The 23834-nt window shown below is 46.8% G+C and overlaps 4 protein-coding genes across 13 annotated transcripts in view; 3 read left to right on the plus strand and 1 right to left on the minus strand.

Annotated features, from left to right (window-relative positions):
- The first annotated feature begins 1466 nt into the window (after window positions 1–1466).
- Window positions 1467–10858, plus strand: LOC120699146. 6 transcript variants are annotated; one of them, XM_039983020.1, is made up of 11 exons: window positions 1467–1644; window positions 3264–4305; window positions 4607–4711; window positions 4830–4896; window positions 7679–7775; window positions 8232–8290; window positions 8557–8642; window positions 8908–9003; window positions 9309–9404; window positions 9530–9682; window positions 9772–10858. In XM_039983020.1, exons 4-11 carry the CDS (start codon window positions 4884–4886, stop codon window positions 10528–10530), a joined length of 1359 nt encoding a protein of 452 aa, XP_039838954.1. In that variant the 5' UTR covers window positions 1467–1644; window positions 3264–4305; window positions 4607–4711; window positions 4830–4883; the 3' UTR covers window positions 10531–10858. The 6 variants fall into 6 exon arrangements, with proteins under 6 accessions (XP_039838954.1, XP_039838955.1, XP_039838952.1 ...); XM_039983021.1 differs by having other exon boundaries at window positions 3264–4287; XM_039983019.1 differs by having other exon boundaries at window positions 1486–1644; window positions 3264–3424.
- Window positions 10473–12542, minus strand: LOC120699148 (proteasome subunit alpha type-6-like). Its single transcript, XM_039983027.1, has 5 exons — window positions 12172–12542; window positions 11657–11715; window positions 11305–11390; window positions 10944–11039; window positions 10473–10638 (listed from the first exon to the last, which is right to left on the minus strand). The coding sequence occupies exons 1-5, from the start codon at window positions 12306–12308 to the stop codon at window positions 10489–10491; spliced, it is 528 nt and encodes a 175-aa protein (XP_039838961.1). The 5' UTR covers window positions 12309–12542; the 3' UTR covers window positions 10473–10488.
- Window positions 12543–16110: 3568 nt separating this feature from the next.
- Window positions 16111–20552, plus strand: LOC120699147 (uncharacterized protein SYNPCC7002_A1590-like). 5 transcript variants are annotated; one of them, XR_005685248.1, is made up of 7 exons: window positions 16111–16584; window positions 16662–16855; window positions 16935–16980; window positions 18972–19054; window positions 19129–19245; window positions 19852–19926; window positions 20003–20351. XR_005685248.1 is itself a non-coding variant. In XM_039983025.1 (7 exons), exons 1-6 carry the CDS (start codon window positions 16398–16400, stop codon window positions 20072–20074), a joined length of 699 nt encoding a protein of 232 aa, XP_039838959.1. In that variant the 5' UTR covers window positions 16342–16397; the 3' UTR covers window positions 20075–20099; window positions 20469–20552. The 5 variants fall into 5 exon arrangements, 4 of the variants coding, with proteins under 4 accessions (XP_039838959.1, XP_039838957.1, XP_039838958.1 ...); XM_039983025.1 differs by lacking the exon at window positions 19852–19926 and adding an exon at window positions 20469–20552 and having other exon boundaries at window positions 16342–16584; window positions 20003–20099; XM_039983023.1 differs by lacking the exon at window positions 19852–19926 and having other exon boundaries at window positions 16342–16584; window positions 20003–20099; window positions 20236–20437.
- A 1193-nt stretch (window positions 20553–21745) lies between these two features.
- The window catches only part of LOC120700902 (protein SHOOT GRAVITROPISM 6-like), a 35392-nt gene continuing 33303 nt past the window's right edge, over window positions 21746–23834 (plus strand). The window contains exons 1-2 of the mRNA XM_039985100.1: window positions 21746–22182; window positions 22824–22969. The gene's annotated coding sequence lies outside the window, so the exon portion shown is untranslated. The remainder of the gene's footprint in view (window positions 22183–22823; window positions 22970–23834) is intronic.

The following is a 23834-nucleotide window of genomic DNA, read 5'->3' on the forward strand; positions in this document are numbered from 1 at the left end:
GCGCACGCCGCGCACACTGCAGGCGCCGTCCTCACCGCCATCTTCCAGGGCGCCGCCACGCTGCTCGCCTTCATCCGCACCGCGGACTTCCTCGCCGAGCTGCGGTCCTACGTCAGGGAGGAGGCGAGGTCATCCTGAAGCTCGTCGGCAGGCTCGGCGCCACCATCTTCGTGCTCGAGTGGGCCGCGCTCGCCCTCGCGTTTGAACTCCGGCTCGACGACGATGGCGGCGCTCCGGATCCTCTGCCGACCGCACCACTGCCCTCTACGGCGGGTCGGCGCCCGCTGCTCGGGCCACGGAGGGGAAGCGACGAGTCGCGGCGGCAGGTTTCCCATCCCGCCACCGAAGCCCCGGGGTCGAGAGTCTCTGCGTCATTGACCACGGCTTGGACCACCAGAGCTGCCTGAAGCCGCTGCACACCGGCCGGGGGTGGTGGACGCGCTGTGTGGTTTCGTCGCCGATGTCACCGCCACCACCCGGGCCTCGGCGTCGGCCGTCGTCAACTCGTCATCAACATGTCGTAGGCGGCCGGTCCATGGAGCTCAGAAGCATATTCTGTATTTGGAATCGTATTTTTATATTTGTTTTTTTGAAGAAAAACGGCCATAAAGCGTAGCCATGACGTCATGTGAGATCATCAAGCTAAGAACTTCCAAGCAGGGCAGAGCACGCGCGAGCGGCGCACAGCCGGTTGCTCAATTCGATGCCGCGCAGCTGCGCGTCGGCGCGTCTGTGCGTGCTAGGATGGGTTGAGTCTTGCTGCGGTTGGCTCGGCCATGCCTGGGACCGGTCACCGGAGCTACCGGCAGCGGCGCGAACAGCGACAGCGCTCAGCCGTCCTGGGCACTCCACGACGACACGATGCGGCGGCGGATGAGTGTGGAGTGCTACCGGGTCCGCAAGCCCGCGGCGGAGCTCTCCGGCGCGGCGGCGCCAACGCTAGCGGCGGTCGCCCCACGCGATGTTCTACAGAGAAGACAAGATAGAGAGAACAAAGCTTGGCTGACAAATGGGTCCCACAAGGCAGAAGGGTAGAACCATCTTTTGCCATCTCTGATAACCTCCGTTACTGCTACTTCCGTTCACAATGGCATAGAGGTGAAGAAAAGTTCGCGCGATGGCACACAGGTATGAGCGAACTTTTTAGTGACACACAAGTAAATACGAACTTTTGTAATGGCATACAATAAAAACCTCCTTCTTCAACCTCCCGCTCCTCTTGAATTGCAAGCTCCTTGCTAGCATTGGTCACGACACAACCCCCCCCCATTGTGTTGAATATGTATGTATATATGTATGTAACCTCATATGCAGCGTGGGTTGCGCATACCCTGGTTGCTTCTGGCCCCACCACGGGCCCCACCAGCAGGCCATCGCCGCCCGCGATTCCTCCTCGCCCGACGCGTGCGGTTGCTCTCCATTCGTGCGGCCAGATTTCTGCCACACGCGCCCTGCCGTCCTCCTCTCCGCGTCGGTTCCCTGGGGCCCGCTTGCGCCGCCCTTCTCTCCTCGCTCCCTTCGCTGCAGCACAGCTGTTCCCCACTTCTCCCCCGCTTCGCCTTTTCGCTGCTGCGGCGCGCTCCCACCCGCCGCCATCGCCTGTTCCCGCCGGCTGCTCCGTCGCCGTCGTCGGACCTGGCCGAGGTATGCTGTTCACTGCTCCCTCCTTTCCCTCCGGCCCGCGACGACCCCTCCCGCCCGCCTCTCCTCGCACCATCTGCTGCCGCCGCCGTCGTCCAAGCCGCCCCTCACCCTCCACTACGGCTCTGCGCCCGGCCTCTGCCTCCCCGCCGGCCCAGACCCACCCGCCGCCTCCATCACCCGTCGGCGTTCCATAGGAGGCCCCACGCCGCGCGGATCCCGGTGCTCGACGTCGTGGCCTCCGCTCGCGCCCGGCGCCCCGACCCCGGCCCCGCTGCCCGCCGACTTGTTGCTGCATGCCGCCCGCCGGGCCCAGGGCGCAGAGTCGAGGTGAACACCAAAGAGCCCCAGCCGGCATCCGGCCAGCCCCGCCGCCGGACGCTTCACTCCACCGCCACAGCGGCCCGGCACCGCGCCGCCACGCCGCCCTGGCCCAAGCCTCGCCGGCCGCAGCCCTGCGATCTGCACGCGGCGACGGGCGCGGGGACGACGACGTCCCGACGGCGCAGCCCATCGGCGCGGTCGCGACAGGGCGCCGTTGAGGCACGGGGTTGACGCGCGTCCGCCTCCACTCTCTGCCTCCGGCCCTCCGCGGCTCGCCCGCGCCCGTCCCCGTCGTCTCCACGGCCGCTTCACCGGCCCTCCGCGCCGCCCGCCCGCCTGCCTCGCGCATCGCCCGTCCGCCTCGCCGGGCCGCCGTGAATTTCTCTCTTGGTTTCTTCATAGTATATTTCTACATCCATGGGTTCCATATACGTAAGTTCGTAATTCTGCTCTTGCCTTTCCGTTGTTCGGATCTTGGGATTCCATGGCCTCCCGCTTGCTCAAAGGCACCAGGCGTTACGACTAGGCGATGCGGCGGCGGCGGCCTAGCTGCTCCCCCGATTCAGTGGTTGGGCGCCATCCGAGTGTAGCTCAGGCTACCAACATGATCCACATATGGTTTCCCCCACCTTTTTAAGATAACGAGGAGTCCGATTAATTGCAGAATCCGATCATCAACTTGCAAAATGCGCTGACTACTAATCTTCTTCTCTATTTGTTTCTATACACAATGAAATGTCAGAGTACTATATGCCATCATTTTCAGTTAAGTTTGTTTTCTAGCTGGAGGGCAAGTTTTGTCAATACAAGTGTCTTAAATTTATTCTTTGATTTTCAAGAAGGTACCTCCAGTTGCAAAGTGGTTTAACTAAAAAAAGGCAGATATCTGTTCGGCCTTGGCTAATAGCTTTTCGTGTTTGGCTAGGTAGAGGTTTGCCAGCCTCAACCTATAATATAATTTTGCTTTCGATTCACTGACTCATTTTTATGGTCCTTTTATGCATACATGAATGTTTCAGGTCCTGTCTCACTAGCCCATACGGATGATAGAGGAACGAACATGCAGAATGATGTCACAGTCCAATCATGCGCATGACCATATCTGCATATCTAGACCATTATGCAGTCCATGATATCTGCACATGAGCATATCTGCATATCTAGAGCACAAAACACATTATGCAGTCCATGATCGACCAAATCCAAATTATATGAAATAAACTGATATGCTGCAAAAATCACAATGGATCATTTTATTTTGAAACTGTTAACACTAATCACACACAATGTTTTTTCAGTGCCCATGCAAAGAACGAAGACAGGCAATATGCTTGGAGACGAACGATGCGCCCCAACAATAATTCAGTCACATTGTATTATTGCTAGGGTTTTATAGATCGTCTCTAGGCAGCATGGAATTCAATGTGGCTTCATCGTATCCATCTGAACAATGATTAGGGTATATCGACACAACAACCTTTCCTCATTGTCTCATGGTTTCCTATAGCGATTGTCATGTGGCTGATGAACAATATTGTTTTTCCAATACTTTTGTGCCTACAAGCTTAGTCTATAGGTTATATACAACAAATATCCTCTTCCTTATTCTGTTTTAAATTTGATAACAAGGTGTTAATGATAATAGCATTTATGCTTCTTGTGCAATTTTGTCCATCTTCTGGTCCAGAGCATCTATGCTTTACTCTTATGCTTTTCTATGAAAATGCATAGAACAGTTAGTTGTTTTAGTTTTGTACAATCAAAACAAATTCCAGTGCTGCCATTTCACATGTTAGATTAAAGATGTGATTGTGCCTACATTGCAGCATACCTTGGATCAGCTCGATTCTAATTCTCGCTTCCTCACTGTTTTGTTTCTCTCATGTTTGCCCTCCAAGAAACAAAGTTACCTTGCTGTATCTGAATTTCGCATGACTTTAGTTCCTCTTGTTTACAAGTAACCTGATCATTTTTTTATTTGCATCTTTTCATGTCCTGCAATTCTTTACCACTTCCCGCTCATTTGTGTATTAGTCTAATGTTAGTGCTACACCATAATTAGAGAGACTACATACACCTTTTGCTATAGTTCAAAGAAGAAACAGATACCTACAACCAAATGTTCTATACTCTTCCAATCATATGAAAAAAAAAATCTACTTTCTATGTATCACATTGAGTACATTATATCATATTGTATTGTCTTTTGATAGCCTATTCAGCGCCACTGAGTCAGGTCTGACCAGGGGTCGCGCAGCAAAGCGCGCCCACCTGACGAATTTGGCCTTCACTAGCGATCTCCTATCATTTCATTGTTGGAAGGTGGAGTCATTGCGAGAAGTAAAATAGTTCATTCTCTGTCCAACATCTCATATTCTTTTCCTATCTCCAAAAGTTTGTTTTTTAAGTTTCGACAGCATACACATTTTATGCTTATGTTCACACAAATACCTATTTCCTGCAAGCGGGGGATTCGTCAACGCCTTGCCATCAAGGAAGATGTGGTTTTCCTGTTTCAGTTCATTGTCTCACCAATTTATTTGCCTGACCCCCATTACCTGATCCATGTGAATGATTGACCATCAGATTTACCTTTACAAATATTCTTCAAACTGATGATGCCTGTGATTTTCTTTTACAGGTTGTGCGCGCTACCAAAAGATAAAAGGAATTCTCGCACGTCAAGCTAGCCGAGTTTCCTGTTGTGGCTCCTACATCAAATCTTGAGCATCACTTTTGCTTGCAGGTACAAATTATTGTTTAGTTCCAAATGTTCAGATGGTCCAATGTGTATTCCTTACATAATTACTAATGTTTTGACTTGCACAGCCTCGAAAGCTAATTGATGACATTTATGCCCACAGGCTCCTGCATCCAGTACACTATGTAAGGAACGATACTGCACTGATGCATTGGATATGAGTTTCAGAGGTTTGCTTCAAAACTTGTGATTTTGAGGTTCCCCCCATACAACTGGTGCACATCTAATTTATATCTAATAACTACAAGCATAAACCTTTGTAGTGGCATGCACTACCTTTAGGAAGAACTTATAAATGGAAAAGATGGAATTGCGAAAATAAATTATAAGCTGTTGAGTCGTTATCCATGCTAAGTCTATGCCAAAAGCAAGCATCCCTCTTAATTAATATTTCATCAAAAAAATTAACTCTAGGTGATACAATTATGCATAGTGGTTCTCCTTACAAAGAAAAGTTGCACAGAAGTTGATTCCGCAATCGGTAAAATTTTTGGTCCACATTTTATTTACATGGTTCATGTCTTTCAGCCTGCCAGGATTACTTAATCCACCATTCCAGACTCCTAAGCAAGAGTTTTTGCTTTGTGTGCATTACGAATTTTTCACAGTTCAAAGTAGCTTGCAAATCCTAACTGTCAGAGGACATCCACTCTCCCTTGCAGCGGTGCTTGCATCCCAATCCGACTTGCAGAAAATCAAACACCTGCAAATTCAGGGGGCTGCGCAGCACCGCGCGCCACCAAACCTAGTTCATTCTATTCATAGCTTGTTCCAATTGATCACATGATTTTGCTAGCTTCTCTAAGCAATCATCTCCTATCTCAGAAGAGAATAAATGTTTCCTAATATCCTGAGCTAAATTATGATTTGCCCTTTGAATTTCCCCCTTAGTCGTGAGGGTATAGCTTCCTTGCTCTTGATTCGACTTGCCTTGTCGCACTAGAGCCCTGGAACCATAGCAAGTCTTCAATTTCTCTGGATTTGCAATGATCTCTGGATCGAAGGCCATTCCTCTGTTCTCAACTGATTCGAGGCAGAGGATGAAGGGGAGGCTCCTTGCCCTCGTCCTGCATCTCCGACCAAATCTCCATCCCCTCCATGGGGCGGAATCGACAATCCTTGAGCAACTCTCCATGAGTCTCGCTGTCTGATTTTACTGCCCCGTTCCTCCTGCGAAATCCCGTCAGGACCCTTCCCCGGCGAAGTTCGCGTTGACCCCATCGGCAAACGAAAACGTCATGAGAGAGAAAACTAACCGGATAGGAGGAAGGAGCGTCACGCACCGCTCATTATCTACTTTTTCCGGCTTGGAAGCCCCTCTTCTAGCCGGAGATGGCGCAGGTCCGGCCGCCTCGTCGGTCGCCATACGAGTCGCCCCTCCCGTCTCTCGTGGGCCAGTACGTTCGAGGCAGTTTTGCTGATAATGGATAACATGGTCATCATCATAAAATAAACTATACTCCTCGTTTCAAGTTATAGATCGTTCTGGCTTTTCATAAATACATAGATTTTGTTATGTATTTAGATATACATACATAATTTTAAAATTTAATTTAATTAAAAAGACATGATTTATGTCGCCATTTGCTACGAATATAGATTATATACCCGTAGCAACGCACGCACATATTTCTTAGTAATTTTTACATTTGGAGTTAAAATTACACGTTTTCATTAAGGATAATCTCGTCTTAATACGTAATAATCCTACAAAAAGAAATCTTATTTTTTTTTGTTTGGCGTTTGTTTTTCTGGATCCGTTTTTCTCGCATTGGTCGTTCCCCCACGCGGCCTGCCGCCGGCCGACGGCACCCCCTTCCATCCACGCCGCCGCCGTCCGTTGCGGCCGACCGCTCGCCCGCGTGGCCACCGTCATCAACGCCGGCTCCCGCCCGCTCGCCTGCGGCGCCGCCGTCCTCAGCATGCGACGCGCCGCCGGAGATCGGGGCTGGCGCGGGGGCGGCAGCAGCCAAGCGGCAGTACCTCTCCTCTCCCTGGCTGGTGAAGGGCCACAAAACAAAAATGATGATTCGAACGAGAATGATTAAGATCCAATCAACGAGAATGATTAAGATCCAATAACCAAATTGATGGATCTAATTTTGTTTACTGACTGTCATTATTATTGTTTCCCTAGCTATACTAATACTACTGTCATTATTATTCAGCAAGATTCTGTACAAGAGTGCAGGGGTAGGTTTCGTGAGAAGATTAGAAGAACCATCCTGAATTCAGACAACATGGCCTTGCTGATATGCAATACAAGGCTGAATTCAGAGAACAAAATATAGCAAATAGGAAGATTTATCATAAAAGTGTTTTTACTAACGATTTTCTCAGGAAGTATGGTGTAACTATTCAAAGGGATGACAAATAACAAATGGGGGAGATTCTGAACCTAAAGATCAGGATTCAGGAGCCTGATCCCTCCAATACAGAATGCCTGCTCTTAGCCATAGGAATCAGATCCTGCTGTCCTTGCTAAAACTTGATCCAAGATCACATTCACTCGATACAAAATTCAGGGAAACCAACTGTTAAAGCTATCAATAGATTGCTCTGGGGTCCAAAGTCAGGGAAACGAATTGTTATGAGCCATTTCTGCCTTATGTTCATGAGCATCGAATGCATCATTGCTAGCTTGACACTGCTTGCAGTGTGGCTCACACTGGCTCTGCCAATTTATTACTTCTGTTTCTAATCACCATTGATCCATTGCATCAGAGCATTGGTTTGGTACCTAGTTGAACATCAGACCACTGCCAATAATTTTAACATCTGAAATGGTTTAGAATTTACTGTTGAAATTTGAACTAACTGAATCACCATAGACCGGTACTGCACAGAGCACCAAAGATGGTAACATCAAAACATGACACTTTAGTAATGTTTATTTGTATGCTTGTTTTAGAATGCTGATAATCATAGCTATGTCTTCAATCTTCATTACAGGTGAGGGAAGAGCATTGGCTCATGAGGCAACGAATCAAGCTGGAAAATTATGTTCCAAATTGGGATATGAAATGTCTGCTGATGTTTTGGCACAATGGTAAATATTGACCTCAAGGAAATAGATAATAGATCAGGACTTCACACTGGTAGTGTCTATAATTGCTTCCTAACATGAAACTAATTCTATCTGCATCATTAGTTAAATCCCACTCATGCTCAGTGTCATGTACTCGTGTTGGATGTATGAGAGGACACTGAGATATCCTCTCGAAAGTATTTATCCTGATTTATGCATACGTTTTGTCTATCTGTTGATCTTGCACAATAAGTTGAAGGAAAGAAATTAAGTGGGGCCTGTGAATTTCAAACAACGTACTGTGCAGGGAGTCAGGGGTCGTCACAAACCAAAACAATGTTATATTTACTGTGTATAATATTTCCATCAATGATAATTTTTATATAAACACGATTTTTTTCAATAACCTGGCATACTTCTGTATTTAAACAGTGATCTTCTGCATGTAACCAACTGTATATGCTTGTTTCTTCACAGGATTGCAGATAGAACCAAGATCTGGACTCAGTATGGTGCCAAGAGACCTTCTGGAGTTGGTTAGTGCAATGAGACTTACATATTTTCTTTAGAAAGGCGGCAAGAGTTTTGCCGAAATTTTATTAGACAAATAAAAGGGAAAAAACACAAACGTAACCAATTACAACCAACTTACAATTAAACTCAGAGACTTACATATTTGAGGGTGGTGTTCCTTCTCCACAATAAAATGGGAGTGGTGGAACCTGCAACCATGCGTTTACAATTTTCTGTTATATATCTTAATGCTTAGAGCCTTAGACCGCCCTTGTACTCTTCTACGCAGTTGCTATGATTTTGGGCATTGATGAAGAGAAAGAAACTCCACAGCTTTCTACATGTGATCCTGCTGGGTATTTCTTGAGTCACAAGGTATTTATTATTCAGGAAATTTGAGCTACTCACTGACTCCCTTGGTTCATCCAACTCATAATGCAAACTAATCGTTTATCTTTTGGATGATTTTCACGTCTGCAGATAAGACAGTGTTTATTTATAAATTCTGTAGAAACTTATTAGTTTTTTGCCTCGATAAACATTCTCGATGGATAAACTTATATCATCCCATTTTACCTGCATCATTTTGGAATACATTCTATATCAGAAAGACATGACTTCTCCCATGCATTCTTCTCAGGCAGCAAGTGCTGGTCAAAGGGATAGGGAGACTGTCAACTTTCTTGAGAAGAAAACGAAGAACAATCCTTCACTATCATTTCAGGAAACCGTTCAGGTGCGTGTGTTTTCATTTATCTAGAGCAAACTCAGTGAAGGTATGCAACACCTCCAGTGGATGAATAGAGACAAGAATCATGTGATTTACTGCGCATGACCATCTTCCTCGTGTCTTTTTAAAATTAGCTTGAGCATAACCTTTTTATTTGCGATGTTTTTTGCATGATTTTTTTATCATATCGATTCCTGTCAAGTGTCAACGCGTAATACAGTAGGGTGTTAGCTATTCCATATTCTATGCTTGTGAAGTTGTGAGTTACTGTGGTTCAGTCCAGTTTTGATTTAATCTTCTCCCGTTTCCAGATGGCAATACCAGCATTGCAGTTCGTACTGAAGGTGGACGTGGACCTCAAAGCCAATGTCCAGGCGCTTGATGTCCCCGGCATGTACCGCCACCAGGTATGCACTTCCTTCATCTCAATTGAGCCGCCTTTCGGTTTTCGTTGCCCCCACGCATAGCGTGGCCTCGTGCACGCTTGCTGTATTGTCTGATTGAACGTGATCTGACAATGTCTCTGGTTCAGGATACCCAAGTATCGGGTGGTGAAGAGACTACATTAAGGTTTTCGATATTGAGAAAGTGGTATAAAGCCCTTGAAAGCTTAAGAGCTGATATTGAGTTTGCTAAGAAAAGGAGACTTTCAACTTCTGCTCCAAAGACAGTCAGTTCGCTCCAGGTGAGAACTGTTTCCTTCGTGTAATCTGCAATCATGCAACTTGACTTTTTGTTGTAACTCACCGACCTGTACGGCTGTACCACTTGCAGAATGGAGTTGTGTTCTCACTTAATGGATCAAAATTCATGATTCTCTTTAGTTACATCAACGCCATAATTCATTACCGGCTTTGGAATTATGTAAGGAGAACCTGTGTGGATTTGCAAATAATATTTGGAACAGACAAGAAATTTTATACCACAGCTTGTGAAGATACCTTCCATCTTCTGGTTGAGTTTGATGAAGATCTAATTGATCTGATCATTGATGGCAAACAGTCTTGGTTCCATGCTATAATCAAGAAGATCTATTCCATCAAGTTTCTTCGGACTGGTAATGATGACTACATGGAGGGAGTGGACTGCAAAGAGTTGAATTTTTTAGGCCAATACAAGGATATAGCACCCAACAATGATGCTGGAGAAATTCCCATTGGTATACCTGCTCTTAAGAGTGCATTCAAGGCTTCTAGTGATTATTGTGGACAAACATCCGCTGAATTACAGAAAGCTATTGGCACGTGGGTTATTTATTTTGGTGAGTCACCAAAATTTCACTATGTCTTCTTGGCATGCTGCAAATCTATAGTCATGGAAAAGTTCGACACGCTAAATAAAGTTGACAAAGGTCTAGGGTTGATGGTCAGAAAATGGGGTTTCCTTTGTAGCATTGCTATGCGATGGGTGCTGAACCTTGGGTATCCTGAACCAGAGACATTGTCAGATCACGTTCAATCAGACAATACAGCAAGCGTGCACGAGGCCACGCTATGCGTGGGGGCAACGAAAACCGAAAGGCGGCTCAATTGAGATGAAGGAGGTGCACACCTGGTGGCGGTACATGCCGGGGACATCAAGCGCCTGGACATTGGCTTTGAGGTCCACCTTCAGTGCGAACTGCAATGCTGATATTGCCATCTGGAAACGGGAGAAGATTAAATCAAAACTGGACTGAACCACAGTAACTCACAACTTCACAAGCACAGAATATGGAATAGCTAACACCCTATTGTATTATGCGTTGACACTTGACAGGAATCGATATGATAAAAAAATCATGCAAAAAACATCGCAAATAAAAAGGTTATGCTCAAACTAATTTTAAAAAGACACCAGGAAGATGGTCATGCGCAGTAAATCACATGATTCTTGTCTCTATTCATCCACTGGAGGTGTTGCATACCTTCACTGAGTTTGCTCTAGATAAATGAAAACACACGCACCTGAACGGTTTCCTGAAATGATAGTGAAGGATTGTTCTTCGTTTTCTTCTCAAGAAAGTTGACAGCCTCCCTATCCCTTTGACCAGCACTTGCTGCCTGAGAAGAATGCATGGGAGAAGTCATGTCTTTCTGATATAGAATGTATTCCAAAATGATACAGGTAAAATGGGATGATATAAGTTTATCCATCGAGAATGTTTATCGAGGCAAAAAACTAATAAGTTTCTACAGAATTTATAAATAAACACTGTCTTATCTGCAGACGTGAAAATCATCCAAAAGAGAAACGATTAGCTTGCATTATGAGTTGGATGAACCAAGGGAGTCAGTGAGTAGCTCAAATTTCCTGAATAATAAATACCTTGTGACTCAAGAAATACCCAGCAGGATCACATGTAGAAAGCTGTGGAGTTTCTTTCTCTTCATCAATGCCCAAAATCATAGCAACTGCGTAGAAGAGTACAAGGGCGGTCTAAGGCTCTAAGCATTAAGATATATAACAGAAAATTGTAAACGCATGGTTGCAGGTTCCACCACTCCCATTTTATTGTGGAGAAGGAACACCACCCTCAAATATGTAAGTCTCTGAGTTTAATTGTAAGTTGGTTGTAATTGATTACGTTTGTGTTTTTTCCCTTTTATTTGTCTAATAAAATTTCGGCAAAACTCTTGCCGCCTTTCTAAAGAAAATATGTAAGTCTCATTGCACTAACCAACTCCAGAAGGTCTCTTGGCACCATACTGAGTCCAGATCTTGGTTCTATCTGCAATCCTGTGAAGAAACAAGCATATACAGTTGGTTACATGCAGAAGATCACTGTTTAAATACAGAAGTATGCCAGGTTATTGAAAAAAATCGTGTTTATATAAAAATTATCATTGATGGAAATATTATACACAGTAAATATAACATTGTTTTGGTTTGTGACGACCCCTGACTCCCTGCACAGTACGTTGTTTGAAATTCACAGGCCCCGCTTAATTTCTTTCCTTCAACTTATTGTGCAAGATCAACAGATAGACAAAACGTATGCATAAATCAGGATAAATACTTTCGAGAGGATATCTCAGTGTCCTCTCATACATCCAACACGAGTACATGACACTGAGCATGAGTGGGATTTAACTAATGATGTAGATAGAATTAGTTTCATGTTAGGAAGCAATTATAGACACTACCAGTGTGAAGTCCTGATCTATTATCTATTTCCTTGAGGTCAATATTTACCATTGTGCCAAAACATCAGCAGACATTTCATATCCCAATTTGGAACAGAATTTTCCAGCTTGATTCGTTGCCTCATGAGCCAATGCTCTTCCCTCACCTGTAATGAAGATTGAAGACATAGCTATGATTATCAGCATTCTAAAACAAGCATACAAATAAACATTACTAAAGTGTCATGTTTTGATGTTACCATCTTTGGTGCTCTGTGCAGTACCGGTCTATGGTGATTCAGTTAGTTCAAATTTCAACAGTAAATTCTAAACCATTTCAGATGTTAAAATTATTGGCAGTGGTCTGATGTTCAACTAGGTACCAAACCAATGCTCTGATGCAATGGATCAATGGTGATTAGAAACAGAAGTAATAAATTGGCAGAGCCAGTGTGAGCCACACTGCAAGCAGTGTCAAGCTAGCAATGATGCATTCGATGCTCATGAACATAAGGCAGAAATGGCTCATAACAATCAATAAAACCAACTTCCACGAAGTGATGCAGTAATGCATTATGCATTATAAAAGAGGACAGTCGAATTGATCCTTTGCAGTGTATAACCAAAGGTTTCAGATCATCAAATTCAATATGATTACATTATATATGTTGGTGTGTCAACGACCCAAATGCAAGTCTACAGAGCTCAGAGCTCAATTAAAATTTTTAAAAGTCCCTAGGTGGATTTTGATGATACGCCATGCAGTTTCAATTTTCAAACGCCCTCATGACACGCAATTAATAAAGCAACGCTACGCCACGGCGCATGGTGTATTACGCCATTACCCCGTAACTCCCGAGCGACATCACCCCAAAACCGTAACAAGTTGAGCCACATTAGCATTAAAGCAATCGGAGAATGGATCAGACAGCTTGCAGCGCATACGTTCTGCTAAGAGTTCGGGAGAAATAACTACAGTAAGCAAGCGCTAGTGAAGTCACCTCTGATCCCCGTGGCAAGCAACAACCCCAGCCACTCGGTGATCGGGAACAGGCGCGAAACGCTGGTCATGTCCAGCAACTTGTCCTAGAAGCAAGCAAGCAGAAGAGCATCAGATCGATTAATCAAGCAAACGCGAGAGGCTAAACTTGGACCGATCCCCGCCGCGGGCGCGCGGGGCCAGGGGCACTCACCTTGGGCGCGCTCGCCTTCCTCTGGTCGACGACGTAGACGGAGTCCGCCCCGCGGACGCCGACCGAGGTGACGCCCGCCAACCTCGTGGCGTTCCACGCGTAATATGCAAAGGAGACGCGGATGAGGAGTGAAGGACCATCAGATACCGCAGCCGGCGGGCGGCGCGGAGCTTCGGGTTTCGTGGTTTTCCGTGCCCGCGCACAGCGCACTCACCGACTTGGTCGAGGCGACCGTTGGCGGAGAAGACGGTGACGCGGCGGTCTACGAAGACGGAGGCTCCGGCGCCGCGGTCGCTCCTCCCGCTGCTGGCGCCCACGTGCATCGGTCTCAGCGTGTGCCTGGCGTCGCGGCGCGGTCTACGGAGAGACGGACGCTCCGGCGCCGCGGTTTGGGAGAGGAGCGCTCGCTTGGCGGTGCCTGGCGAGAACGAGTTGAGTTGGAGGCGAGAGCGAGACCACTGGGGGTTTTGGTCGGGGCCAGAAGAGTAGCGAGACCACTGGGGGTTTTGGTCGGGGCCAGAAGTTTGGAGATGTCAGGTTGAGGAGGACTGTCCCACAAAACCTGTCTGGTAAGAAAAGGTCTGCTTGGGATGAAATCTATGAGGATGATTCAAGTTCTTCTGGTGGTAATGGTGGGGGCACTTCACTGCTCCATTCTACTCTTAATCTTTCTAGAGATACTTCTGCTACTTCTTTGCTGCAAGCTGCTACTTCTACAGCATCAGCAAATTCTTCTGAACTTGTCTCATACTTGGACTGTGACACTGTTAGCATCAGCGGTTGATCTGCGAGCATTGACGACGGAGGTCCAGGGAATGGATGGCTGCTCGGCAACATCGCACTGGAAGTGCTGAGTCACAAGGAAAATCAATCTCGATGAGGAGCTTCTCCTCGCCAGAGACGCCTACGATCTCCCGGGCAGGAACCTTCTTGGCGGTGAGGACCCCAGATTTGGTCGCGAATTTGACGGCCGTCGTGTCGTGCTCCTCGAGGGCGCAGATGAAGAGGAATTGCACGGAGGCTAGCATCGCTTGGCTGCAGAGATTGACCTGCGACGGCAGCACGGGCTCCCCGAGTCCGGCAGGGTTGAAGAAGGCGAGAGTTTGATGGAGAGGAGAAGTTGCAGGGACTGTGGATGAGAAGGATAGGAGAGGACCTCGGTGGCGGGGGTGAACCAATGGAGGTGTAACTGTGGGACTGCGGCGGCGGCAGCCGAGGATGAGGAGGAGCCGTCGCGGAGGAGGAAGGCAGTCGCGCGCCCAGGCTCGGCTGGCTGACTGCGGCAGGGACGCGGCCGGCTCGCGGCGGTGGCCCCGGCGCAGACGGCTCGATGCGGGGCGTGGCTGGGTCGCGGCGAGCGAGTAGCCTGGGCGGAGCGGCATGAACCTGTTGACCTGTGCGAGGTATGCGCCATCCGTGGTCGTAGATGGCCGAACATGTGGACACGCGCCGTCGTGGCGCCATCGCTGCGCCACGGGACCAGGACCTGTAGCCGTCGGAGGTGGCCTCGAGCGTCGTGGAGCCGCGGCCGCCGGAGCCCGCACCGCGTAGCCGGATCCGCCTCGTCTTGGGCGGCGGCGATGGGAGGGACGGAGCGGCCGGAGCAGGAAGAGGTAGGCAAGCAAGGCGCCGCGGCGATAGCACATGACTGGCACAGGCTGGCCCCGCCTCCGGACCACCACGGAGGAGGCGGCGGTGGCGGCAGCGAAAGGGAGGCAACCCAGCGTCGCAGCGCAGGTCGAGGCAGATCCGGCGGCGCCGCGGAGGCAATGGCGCGGCGGCCCGACGGAGGCGAGGGCGGCGCAGGTGGACACGACGATGAGGCAATGGAGGCCATCCCAGCGGCGACGCGGTCGTTGAGTTCGAGGCGGATCCGGCGGCGGCGCGGTGGCGGAGTTGGAGGCCTGACCCGGAGGGGAGGCGCGGGCGGAGAAGCGACCCGGTGAAGGCGGCGACGGATCTGGCGGGCGCGAGGCCGGAGGAGGCGATGGTGATGGTGGCACTGGAACCTGTGAAGGAGATGCGGTGGGGGGCGCGCAGGAGGAGACGGGTCCGCCGGAGGATGGGCAAGGTGACGGGCATCAGTGGTGCGAGGACGGACGAGGCCGTGGCGGGACGCACCGGCGGCGCCGGATCCGGCAGAGGAGACGGAGGCGCGGGTGGCGGTGGATGACGCGGGCCGCGGGTGAGGGGCGGCGGCGGCGTCGGGGTGCGAGGGAGAGGCGAGCGGGCGGAAGGGAACGGGGCGGCAAGGCAGCGACGCGGTGGGGCCGGGCGAAGAAAGGCGGTGGAGTCGGCGTGGGGCCCGCGGTGGGGCCAGGAGCGCGGAGGGCATCCGATTCGCTCCGTGCCTATAAGGTTGGAAAAGTCTACATCACCCCCCAACCTATGGAGTTGGACTACATAGCTCCCAATCTATGAAATGATTTATATCACTCCTGAACTTTTTAAAGCCGGTCAAATTACCCCTAAGCAGTTTTGAAAAATCATAGTAAATCACAGAAAAATCATAAAATAGAAAATCCAATTGTGTTTGACTTCAGATGAGTAGATCTACACAATGAACATATAATATGTTATGCTTTTGTACATTTTTTTGCTGTAGATTTAGATCTATGGTTTTCTTCATAGATGTAAAAAAATATGGTAAAGCATACTGTATTATATGTTTACTGTGTAGATATACTTATTTGGAGTCCAACACAATTGGATTTTCCATTATATGATTTTTCTGTGATTTATTATAATTTTTCAAAACTACTTTAGAGGTAATTTGACCGGTTTTGAAAAGTTCAAGTGGTGATAATAGACCGTTTCATAAATTGGGGGTTACGTAGTCCAACCCTGGGGGTGATGCAGATTTTTTCCTAAAAAATGGAGGGAGCACATGGCCCACCCGGGAACTTGTGAAGCGCGAGGTCCACTCCATGACGCCAGATCCCATTCCCACTGCATCTTATCCGTCCAATGAGAAAAAGGATCACGAGAGACTGGACCCAGAAATTCCCCTCAAGCCCGGTCCCTAGCGGGACGCAACCGCGCGCAGCCACTCACCGGCGACCGACGCGGGCCACGCACGCGACAGCAGTCACAGACTAGCGCAATGGCTGCGTCCCTTCGCTCGCCGCCTCCGGTCCATGCCGCCTTCTGCCGGTCCCGCGCCGTCGTCCGCGCCTCCTCCTCCTCGTCGTCGTCATCCGCCGTCTCGTCGTCCTCGTCCGCCCCCAAGGCGCGGTTCGTCGCCCGCCGCTCCGAGTCCGTCTCCGTCCAGCAGCTGGCCCGCCCCCTGGGTACCCGGAGCCTCCTCCCCCCACCCCGCTCTCCCCAAACCTCGTGGTCGCTTGAGATATATGTCTGCCTGCTCCAGCAGCGGAGTACATGAGCTTGCCGGCGAGCCAGTACTCGGTGCTGGACGCCGAGCGCATCGAGCGCGTTGACGACTCCACCTTCCGATGCTACGTGTACCGCTTCCGCTTCTTCGCGCTTGAGGTCTGCCCCGTCCTACTCGTCCGCGTCGATGAGGAGCCCAACGGCTGCTGCATTCGCCTCCTCTCCTGCAAGGTAACGCCCGTACACTTCATGCCTCAATAATGGCGGCGATTAGTGTCTCGCTGACACAGTTAGTTGGTTTTGTTTGCAGCTGGAGGGATCACCACTTGTGGAGGCACAGAATGACAAGTTCTCAGGTAAACTTTGTTGTTGGTATTGTGCTGTTTGGGTTACTGGACTAGGTACCTGCTTGCCTGATTGCTGCTTGGTGTTAGTCAATAGTCACTGGCTCAGCCGACAGGATTCTAAATAATATCTTAATCAATGCTCAAAGAAGCTGAAACGTGTTTCATTGTCATGCCAGATAAAGTGGTTGGTGCTAAACTGGTTGGTATAACCTTAATCACAATGGTATGAAAACTAAAATAGGGAATCCTCTCATACACAACATTGCTTACAGTGAGTTGATTTCTGTTGCTTGCAATGGTCAATCCCACACCGCCATGCTTACAACACTTTGATTTTGTTTCTAATAATGGCTAATCCTTACTTCTGGGATCACAACTTGGTTTATGAACAAAAAATAAATTGTTTGAAAATAATACCCCTCTCCTTCCAGCTGCCCCAAACCTGTAAGATCATATAAATTTTCGGTGTTCTTTTTCTAAGTGTCATTCTACTACGACATTGCCTTTGATAACCTTACCAATTGACCCTTCAAATTGAAGTATAATGCTATTCTATGTAACCAGTGGCAGACCCAGGGCCTAGCGACCTAGGGCGCCTGCCTGGGCTCCAACATAGGAATGACAATAGAACAATGTTATAAGTTAGTCATCTATGGCACATCTAGAGATGGATAGTGGAGCTGCTATGGATTTTGCCCAGGCTCGCTTCAGTTTCTGGGTCCGCCACTATGTGTAACAAAATGTGTTAAGAGTATAATTGGCAGTACAAGGTGTCGTATGTGGTTAGGAGTCTTATCTATCTAGGACTTCCATATGTATCCAGGGAGGTGCCTTGCCCCTAAGTCTTGTACTCATATATATACAGCCCAAAAGCTCCATGCAATACATCCAATCCATTATACACAATCTGTCCTTCCTACAATATGCATGAAGGTACCCTTCTCTATTCTGTGTGATTCTATTGCTTGTTTTAGAAAGGGCAAAGTCACCCATAACACGTTGGCATATCCTCATAAAGTCATAGGTCTCAGCTAACTTATGGACAACGTTGTTCTTAATTCGTATTCTCTTTATATATACTTTTCTTTGGTTGCTGGATTTTTTAATGGCGTCAAGCTTCTGGTGTTCTATGTGACAAGAGGGTACCTCAAAAGCTAAAAGGCAAGTTCTATAGACGGCTATTAGAGCTGCGATGTTGTACGGTGCAGAATGTTGGCCCAGGCCCACTAAAAGAAGACATATTCAACAACTAAGTGTTGCGGAGATGCGGATGTTGCGTTGGATCTGTGGGCATACAAGGATGGATCGAGTTCGAAACGACGAGATACGAGATCGTCTAGGGTTAGCCCCAATTGAAGAAAAGCTCGTGCAACACCGACTAAGATGGTTTGGGCATGTGCAACGAAGACCCCCAGAGGCACCAGTGCATAGCGGCATCATGAGGAGGAACAATGACGCGAAGAGAGGTAGGGGCCGGCCAAAATTGACCTGGGAGAACGCAGTTAAGAGAGATCTAAAAGATTGGAATATAACGAGAGAGTTAGCTTTGGATAGAGCTGCTTGGAAAGCAGCTATCCACGTGCCTGAGCCTTGATTAGGCTCTTGTGCTTCTTGCTAAAAATCTTTTGAAACCCTTGTTTTCCTTGTTAAAAGTTGTCTTTTCAAAAGCTTTTTTTTTCAAAAAAAAATCCCTCTTGCTTTTCGGTTTGATTTGTGTTTCAACTCTAGCCTACCCCAACTTGCTTGGGATTAAAAGGCTATGATGATGATGATGAATAATTTGTCGAGGTTCATGTATGGTTCTGATCGACAAAGAAAGGCAAATATGGTTGTACTGGCATAACCACAGATTTTTCATGGTCTACCTATGTTAGCTCATCTAGCAATTTTTTATACATAGGGCATTTCATTCATAGAGTTTTTTTTTTTGGCATACTCTAAAATAAACTATTGAACCCTTGTTCCAGGATATCATTGACATGATTTGCTGTGGGATGCAGCTTCCATGGTGAACAAGGTTTTCTGCAACAGCAGTTTGAAAGATTCGACCCTTCAACAGCTCACATCAGATACTACAATAGAGGTAGTGCACTTTTAAGCTCCCGGCTTACATAGTTAATCTGAGATGAACACACAGCTTATTGTGGTAACCTTCAGGTTGCAATCGATATACCTTTTCCATTTCGAGCAATACCAGTTCAAGCAATTGAATCAAGTGGCACGCAAGTGCTTGAGCAGTTACTCCGAGTCATGCTTCCAAGATTTCTGAATCAGGTTAATTTAATTTTATTTGATGTGCTATGGCTAATTGTTTATTACTCCCTTTTGCTTGAAATCACAAGGTGTACTTCGTTTTGTTGGGACAATACTTTATACGATATGTACTCTATTAATATGTCATTCATGATACAATCATAATCATAAGTAAATATTTTTAATACATATCTAATTACATCTTTTGGTATAAAAAATCACGTTCCAAAAACGGAATAGTTGGTCAAATGCTTGTTCTAATAAAACAAAATAGGCCTTGTAATTTCAATAAGAGGAAGCAACATTTCATATCCTTCCTCTTTCTTCCAAGCTGCTGCGCACGTTTCATTGAATTACAAATGAATTTGTGCTGGAGCATGTGAAGAATGGGTTGGTCTATAAGATAAAATACCGCTATAGGAATTTGAGAAGAAATGGTGTTTCTGGAAATTACGTCACATTAACATAAAATGAACATTTCTTTATTTTTTAAAAAGACTTCTAGTCAAGATTTCTCTATTTTACTTCTAGCATCTAGTTCTTCCACAAGTCATTTATTTTGCAATCCTATGAATAATTCAGTTTTTAGTTGTACTTGCTATTTGTAATCCCATATATATGAACTAGATAACCTAAAGGAAGAGCCATACATGGGGAGGATATATATTTGATTGCCAGATGCTACTGCTGAGGCCAGAGATGGTCGTGAGCAACATTTCTGATCTTTATGTTTACATTTATACCATTTCTTAAATGATTTCGTTTTTCTTTGTTTCAGCTTGTTAAAGATTACCAAGCTTGGGCTTCTGGTGATTCTTCAAGGAAACCACTTGGCACTGGTGAAATATGAACCTTCCCAGCTCGACCTCCACTAGGCATGATAGTTTATTCTGTTGAATTAAGTTATCGCCTCCTTATGTTGTATAGAAATCCTGTCCAAACGTCATCCACTTTACTCATGGCAGTTTCTTTCTTATGTTGAACTTGATGAAATTAGCCATTGTCACCTAGGTTTCTATTGCAGCCCTTCTGTTGTACGATCCATTTCCTTCCCTCTGGTCTTGGTCTGATTCTGAAGATGGCAAATCGAGCATTTCACAATGAAGATTCTAGTATCTGAACTGCCATTTGTTTCGTTCTCTCGTGAGAATACATGTATATGCTTTGTAAGGAAACTAGTAAACTGACTCCATCAGCTTGTGCAGTTGACAAAGCGCTGTCTCGACGCTAATGCTCCTGTGCAGGCTTACATATACATCCGATGGTCGGATGTTGGGGGGCAAGGAGTCGATTTATTTTGAGCTTTAAGCATGCAAGTCACATGGTCAGATAAGAGTGAGCTACAATTTCACCCTTGCCTATTGTATTGTAATCCACTAATAAGCAACTATGTCCACCAGGCAACATTTATTATCAGTTGCCAGGAAGCTTTGTCGGAACTTTAAGTTTAAACATAGCAAGTCAAACTGCTTTTAGTTTTGACCAAATTTATAAAAACAGCACACTAACATCCACAAACACAGTGTTTCAATGGTGCATTTGATTGGTAGTGTAGTAGTACGGGCTTGATTGGTTGGAGGCCAAAGGTTGCCATGCCAAATTTTGGCAATATTTGACCAACGTTTAAATCTATATAAATATTTATCCAAACAACAAATTTCTTGTTTGTAGGCCTTATTTGGTATCTAAATAAGCTCTGTGAACAAGATTTTTTTTTGTTTTGACAAATATTTATATAGATTCAAACGTGGTCAAAATGTTGTCAAAATTTGACATGGCCACCTTTGGCCTCGAACCAATCAGGCCCTACATGTCTATGTGGAATGAAGGGCTAGAAAAGGTTCCAATTTCAGCAAATACTCCCTCGGTTCCAAATTCTAGGTATTGATGTGGTTTATATATTTGTCTAGATTTATCAATATTCAAATGTTTATAGATAGAAAAAAAAATCTAGAGCGACTTACCATTTGACACAGGGAGTACCGAATAATCCACGGACATAATATATGTAACTTCATAGGCCAGGAGGGATGCGCATCCATCCGTGCCCTCAGAAGTATGCTTCTGACGTGTGGCCTTCGTGCCCCGCTGGCGCGCATCCGGCGCTCGCGTGGCCGCTACGTCGCCTCCCTGGCTCCCTGCCCTCCCGCCGAAGCCCGCCGCCGCCGCCTCTTCCCTCTCCCACCTGCGTCACCCTCTGCTCCGTCTACGAGCCAACACCGCGGTCCTCTCCCCTGCTCGAGGGCGCCGCCATTGATGACCGGACCGTTTCCCCTGTGCCCTTCTTCTCCCCCGAGTCCGCTCGCTAGGAAATCCTTCTCGCCGCCCGCCCGTGCGCTCCAGCTCTCCCTCTCCTCCGGCGGCAGTCACGCGCCCTCAGCTCCAGCTCACCTCCGTCGGCGTGCTCGCCCCCGCTTCCAGCGCCCGGCCCCAGCTCAGCTGTGTCGGCCTCCGCTCGCCCCCGCCAGGTACAGTCGTCCTCACCTCCAGCTCGCCTGTGGCCGGCCAGATCTGCTCGCCCCTAGGTCCAGCTCGCCTCTGGCGTCCTCGCTCACCCCCGCGTTCTGGCCTCTGCTCACGCCGCCTCCAGCGCCTGTCTCCACCGCTCGGCCTCCTGCGCCTGGCCGCCAGGCTCGCCTCCGGTGCTCCTTTGCTGTGTTTCTCGCGGACGCCGTAATGAAGGCCCTCGCCATCCCTCTTGAACTCCCCTTTTCGCATTTATGTTTCTCAGCAAGTTCGAATGCCATGTTAATGTCGTCTCCATCGTCCAATCTTCTGCCATGGCCGCTGCAACACTGCAGCTTGCTGTGTGCGGTGCCAGGGCGGCAACAACTCACCTCTGCTGCCCATAGAGTGTTCGACAAAATGTCTAGCAGCCTTAACACATGGAGGTATTGACTCATGTTCCAGCACAATACGTCAGATGCGGGATCAGTTTCATCATTGTATATTCAAATCGTGAGTTTGGGTACACAAATTATTCTCTAATTCTGATGCTTTAGCAGTAAATTCATCAATGGAAACATATTCGTTCACCATCACATGTTTCATGGTTTTATTATTTAATAAGCATCCACAGATAGGTATGCATATCAAAATATCTACTTTGTATTCTACGCTTCTCATGAAGATTACTGATGAAATATCTGTCTCTATATTAATAAGCTGGACATAATATTTTGGTTCTCTTCACCATCAACAGTGATGACCATCAGAATGCTAATATACAAGTTTTGATTGTGATTAGAGTTAAAAATCCATTGTCTATCAGTGTTTGCACACGAGTACATGAGGAATGCATGTAGCTATAGTGATCAGGCAATTTACATTTTGTTTACAAGCTTTGCTGTACTTTCCCTCTTGGATATGCTCTGCCTGCACCACATGATTGGGATTCACTAACTACCAACACAAGTATATATGGTACCCCTCAGTTTCATGTGAGGGTTACAAACATCAGTTATCACATCCTACAATTTCTATTTCCATAGCGTACATACTACATATGGTGTCCCTTTTTATTTTTCTTTGTATTGTATAAGTAAATTATAATCTGGCGTACAGTAGAACTATGCAATATAATCATATCATGTCATCAGGTACATAACAAGCGTGATTGAAAAGGGCGCAGCGAAGCGCGCTTGCAATTTTCCCCAGGCTAATTTGATTCGTGACATGGAAATTGCTGCTACCTATCGGTGTCGCCGTAAATCCCCCGCGCCATCCATCGCCTCCCAGCTTGCAGGTCAATGAGCCCATGACCTCTCTTATCATTTTGTTCCCAACTGATCCACGTTTTCTGTCTTAATAGCAAATATACCCCTTTGATTATTTGAAGTTTAGGTTCATGTTTCAAAGCAACCAAACTTTTTTTCCCAGCTTGAGAGGATGGTTTAACCTCTGTTGAGGAGCACTGTATGTTTGTTCCTCATCTATTACAATATTTGGTTGGGAACACTTGAATTACAGTTTTCGACACAATAATAGATATGCTACAAACAACTTTTCTCATAGACCCATAGTTGCTTGGGGAAAAACAAATTAGCTTAGGGGAAAATAGCATCTCAGGTCAGCCATCCCTTGCAGCACTGTATGTTTGCTCAACAGAGGTTGCCTCTTCAGTTTTCCATTATTTTCCTCTCCGTTTTGTTAACAAGGGGTAAGCTTGACTCCATGGTAGTGCTGTTGTAAAAGTGATTTAATGCGTCCACACCACATCAGTACCATTTTTCTCATTACAGTAGTACTCTGTATTTTCATTTTAACGAGGCTTGAATTGACTTGGCATGGTCTTCTAGATGGAACTTTGGTCAAAGATTGATCTTATATAACACTTTTACTAACTTAACCACGACCATACAAATGTATGTTGAAATACAAATCTAATGGTGCCACTTTTGTATCGCTGAACCCATGTATAGTTATCCTAAATATTTGTCAAAAGTTTGAATCTTGAGATACATGTCTGCCTTGCCCTATAATTTTGAACGGTAGGACTAGCATCCAGAAGGACATCGAAGGAAAAAAAAAGAAAATCTACAGTACTGTAGGATAATGTGCTGATTTTTTCTTTATATTTACAGCAGGCAGATGAATTAATTGTGAAAATG

The sequence above is a fragment of the Panicum virgatum genome, chromosome 3K (genome assembly GCF_016808335.1).
Source record: "Panicum virgatum strain AP13 chromosome 3K, P.virgatum_v5, whole genome shotgun sequence".
Classification (NCBI taxonomy): Eukaryota; Viridiplantae; Streptophyta; class Magnoliopsida; order Poales; family Poaceae; genus Panicum; species Panicum virgatum.

What these genes read in the sequence shown, in the direction of transcription:
- LOC120699147 (XM_039983025.1), top strand. Translation starts at nt 16,398, where the DNA reads ATGGCTGCGTCCCTTCGCTCGCCGCCTCCGGTCCATGCCGCCTTCTGC. An exon ending in ACAGAATGACAAGTTCTCAG is followed by an intron (nt 16,981 to 18,971) that starts GTAAACTTTGTT and finishes TGTGGGATGCAG; the next exon opens with CTTCCATGGTGAACAAGGTT. An exon ending in TTCCAAGATTTCTGAATCAG is followed by an intron (nt 19,246 to 20,002) that starts GTTAATTTAATT and finishes TCTTTGTTTCAG; the next exon opens with CTTGTTAAAGATTACCAAGC.
- LOC120699146 (XM_039983018.1), top strand. An exon ending in GGTATTTCTTGAGTCACAAG is followed by an intron (nt 8,643 to 8,907) that starts GTATTTATTATT and finishes CATTCTTCTCAG; the next exon opens with GCAGCAAGTGCTGGTCAAAG. An exon ending in CATTTCAGGAAACCGTTCAG is followed by an intron (nt 9,004 to 9,308) that starts GTGCGTGTGTTT and finishes TCCCGTTTCCAG; the next exon opens with ATGGCAATACCAGCATTGCA.
- LOC120699148 (XM_039983027.1), bottom strand. Translation starts at nt 12,308, where the DNA reads ATGCTGATAATCATAGCTATGTCTTCAATCTTCATTACAGGTGAGGGA. An exon ending in GGTATTTCTTGAGTCACAAG is followed by an intron (nt 11,040 to 11,304) that starts GTATTTATTATT and finishes CATTCTTCTCAG; the next exon opens with GCAGCAAGTGCTGGTCAAAG. An exon ending in CATTTCAGGAAACCGTTCAG is followed by an intron (nt 10,639 to 10,943) that starts GTGCGTGTGTTT and finishes TCCCGTTTCCAG; the next exon opens with ATGGCAATATCAGCATTGCA.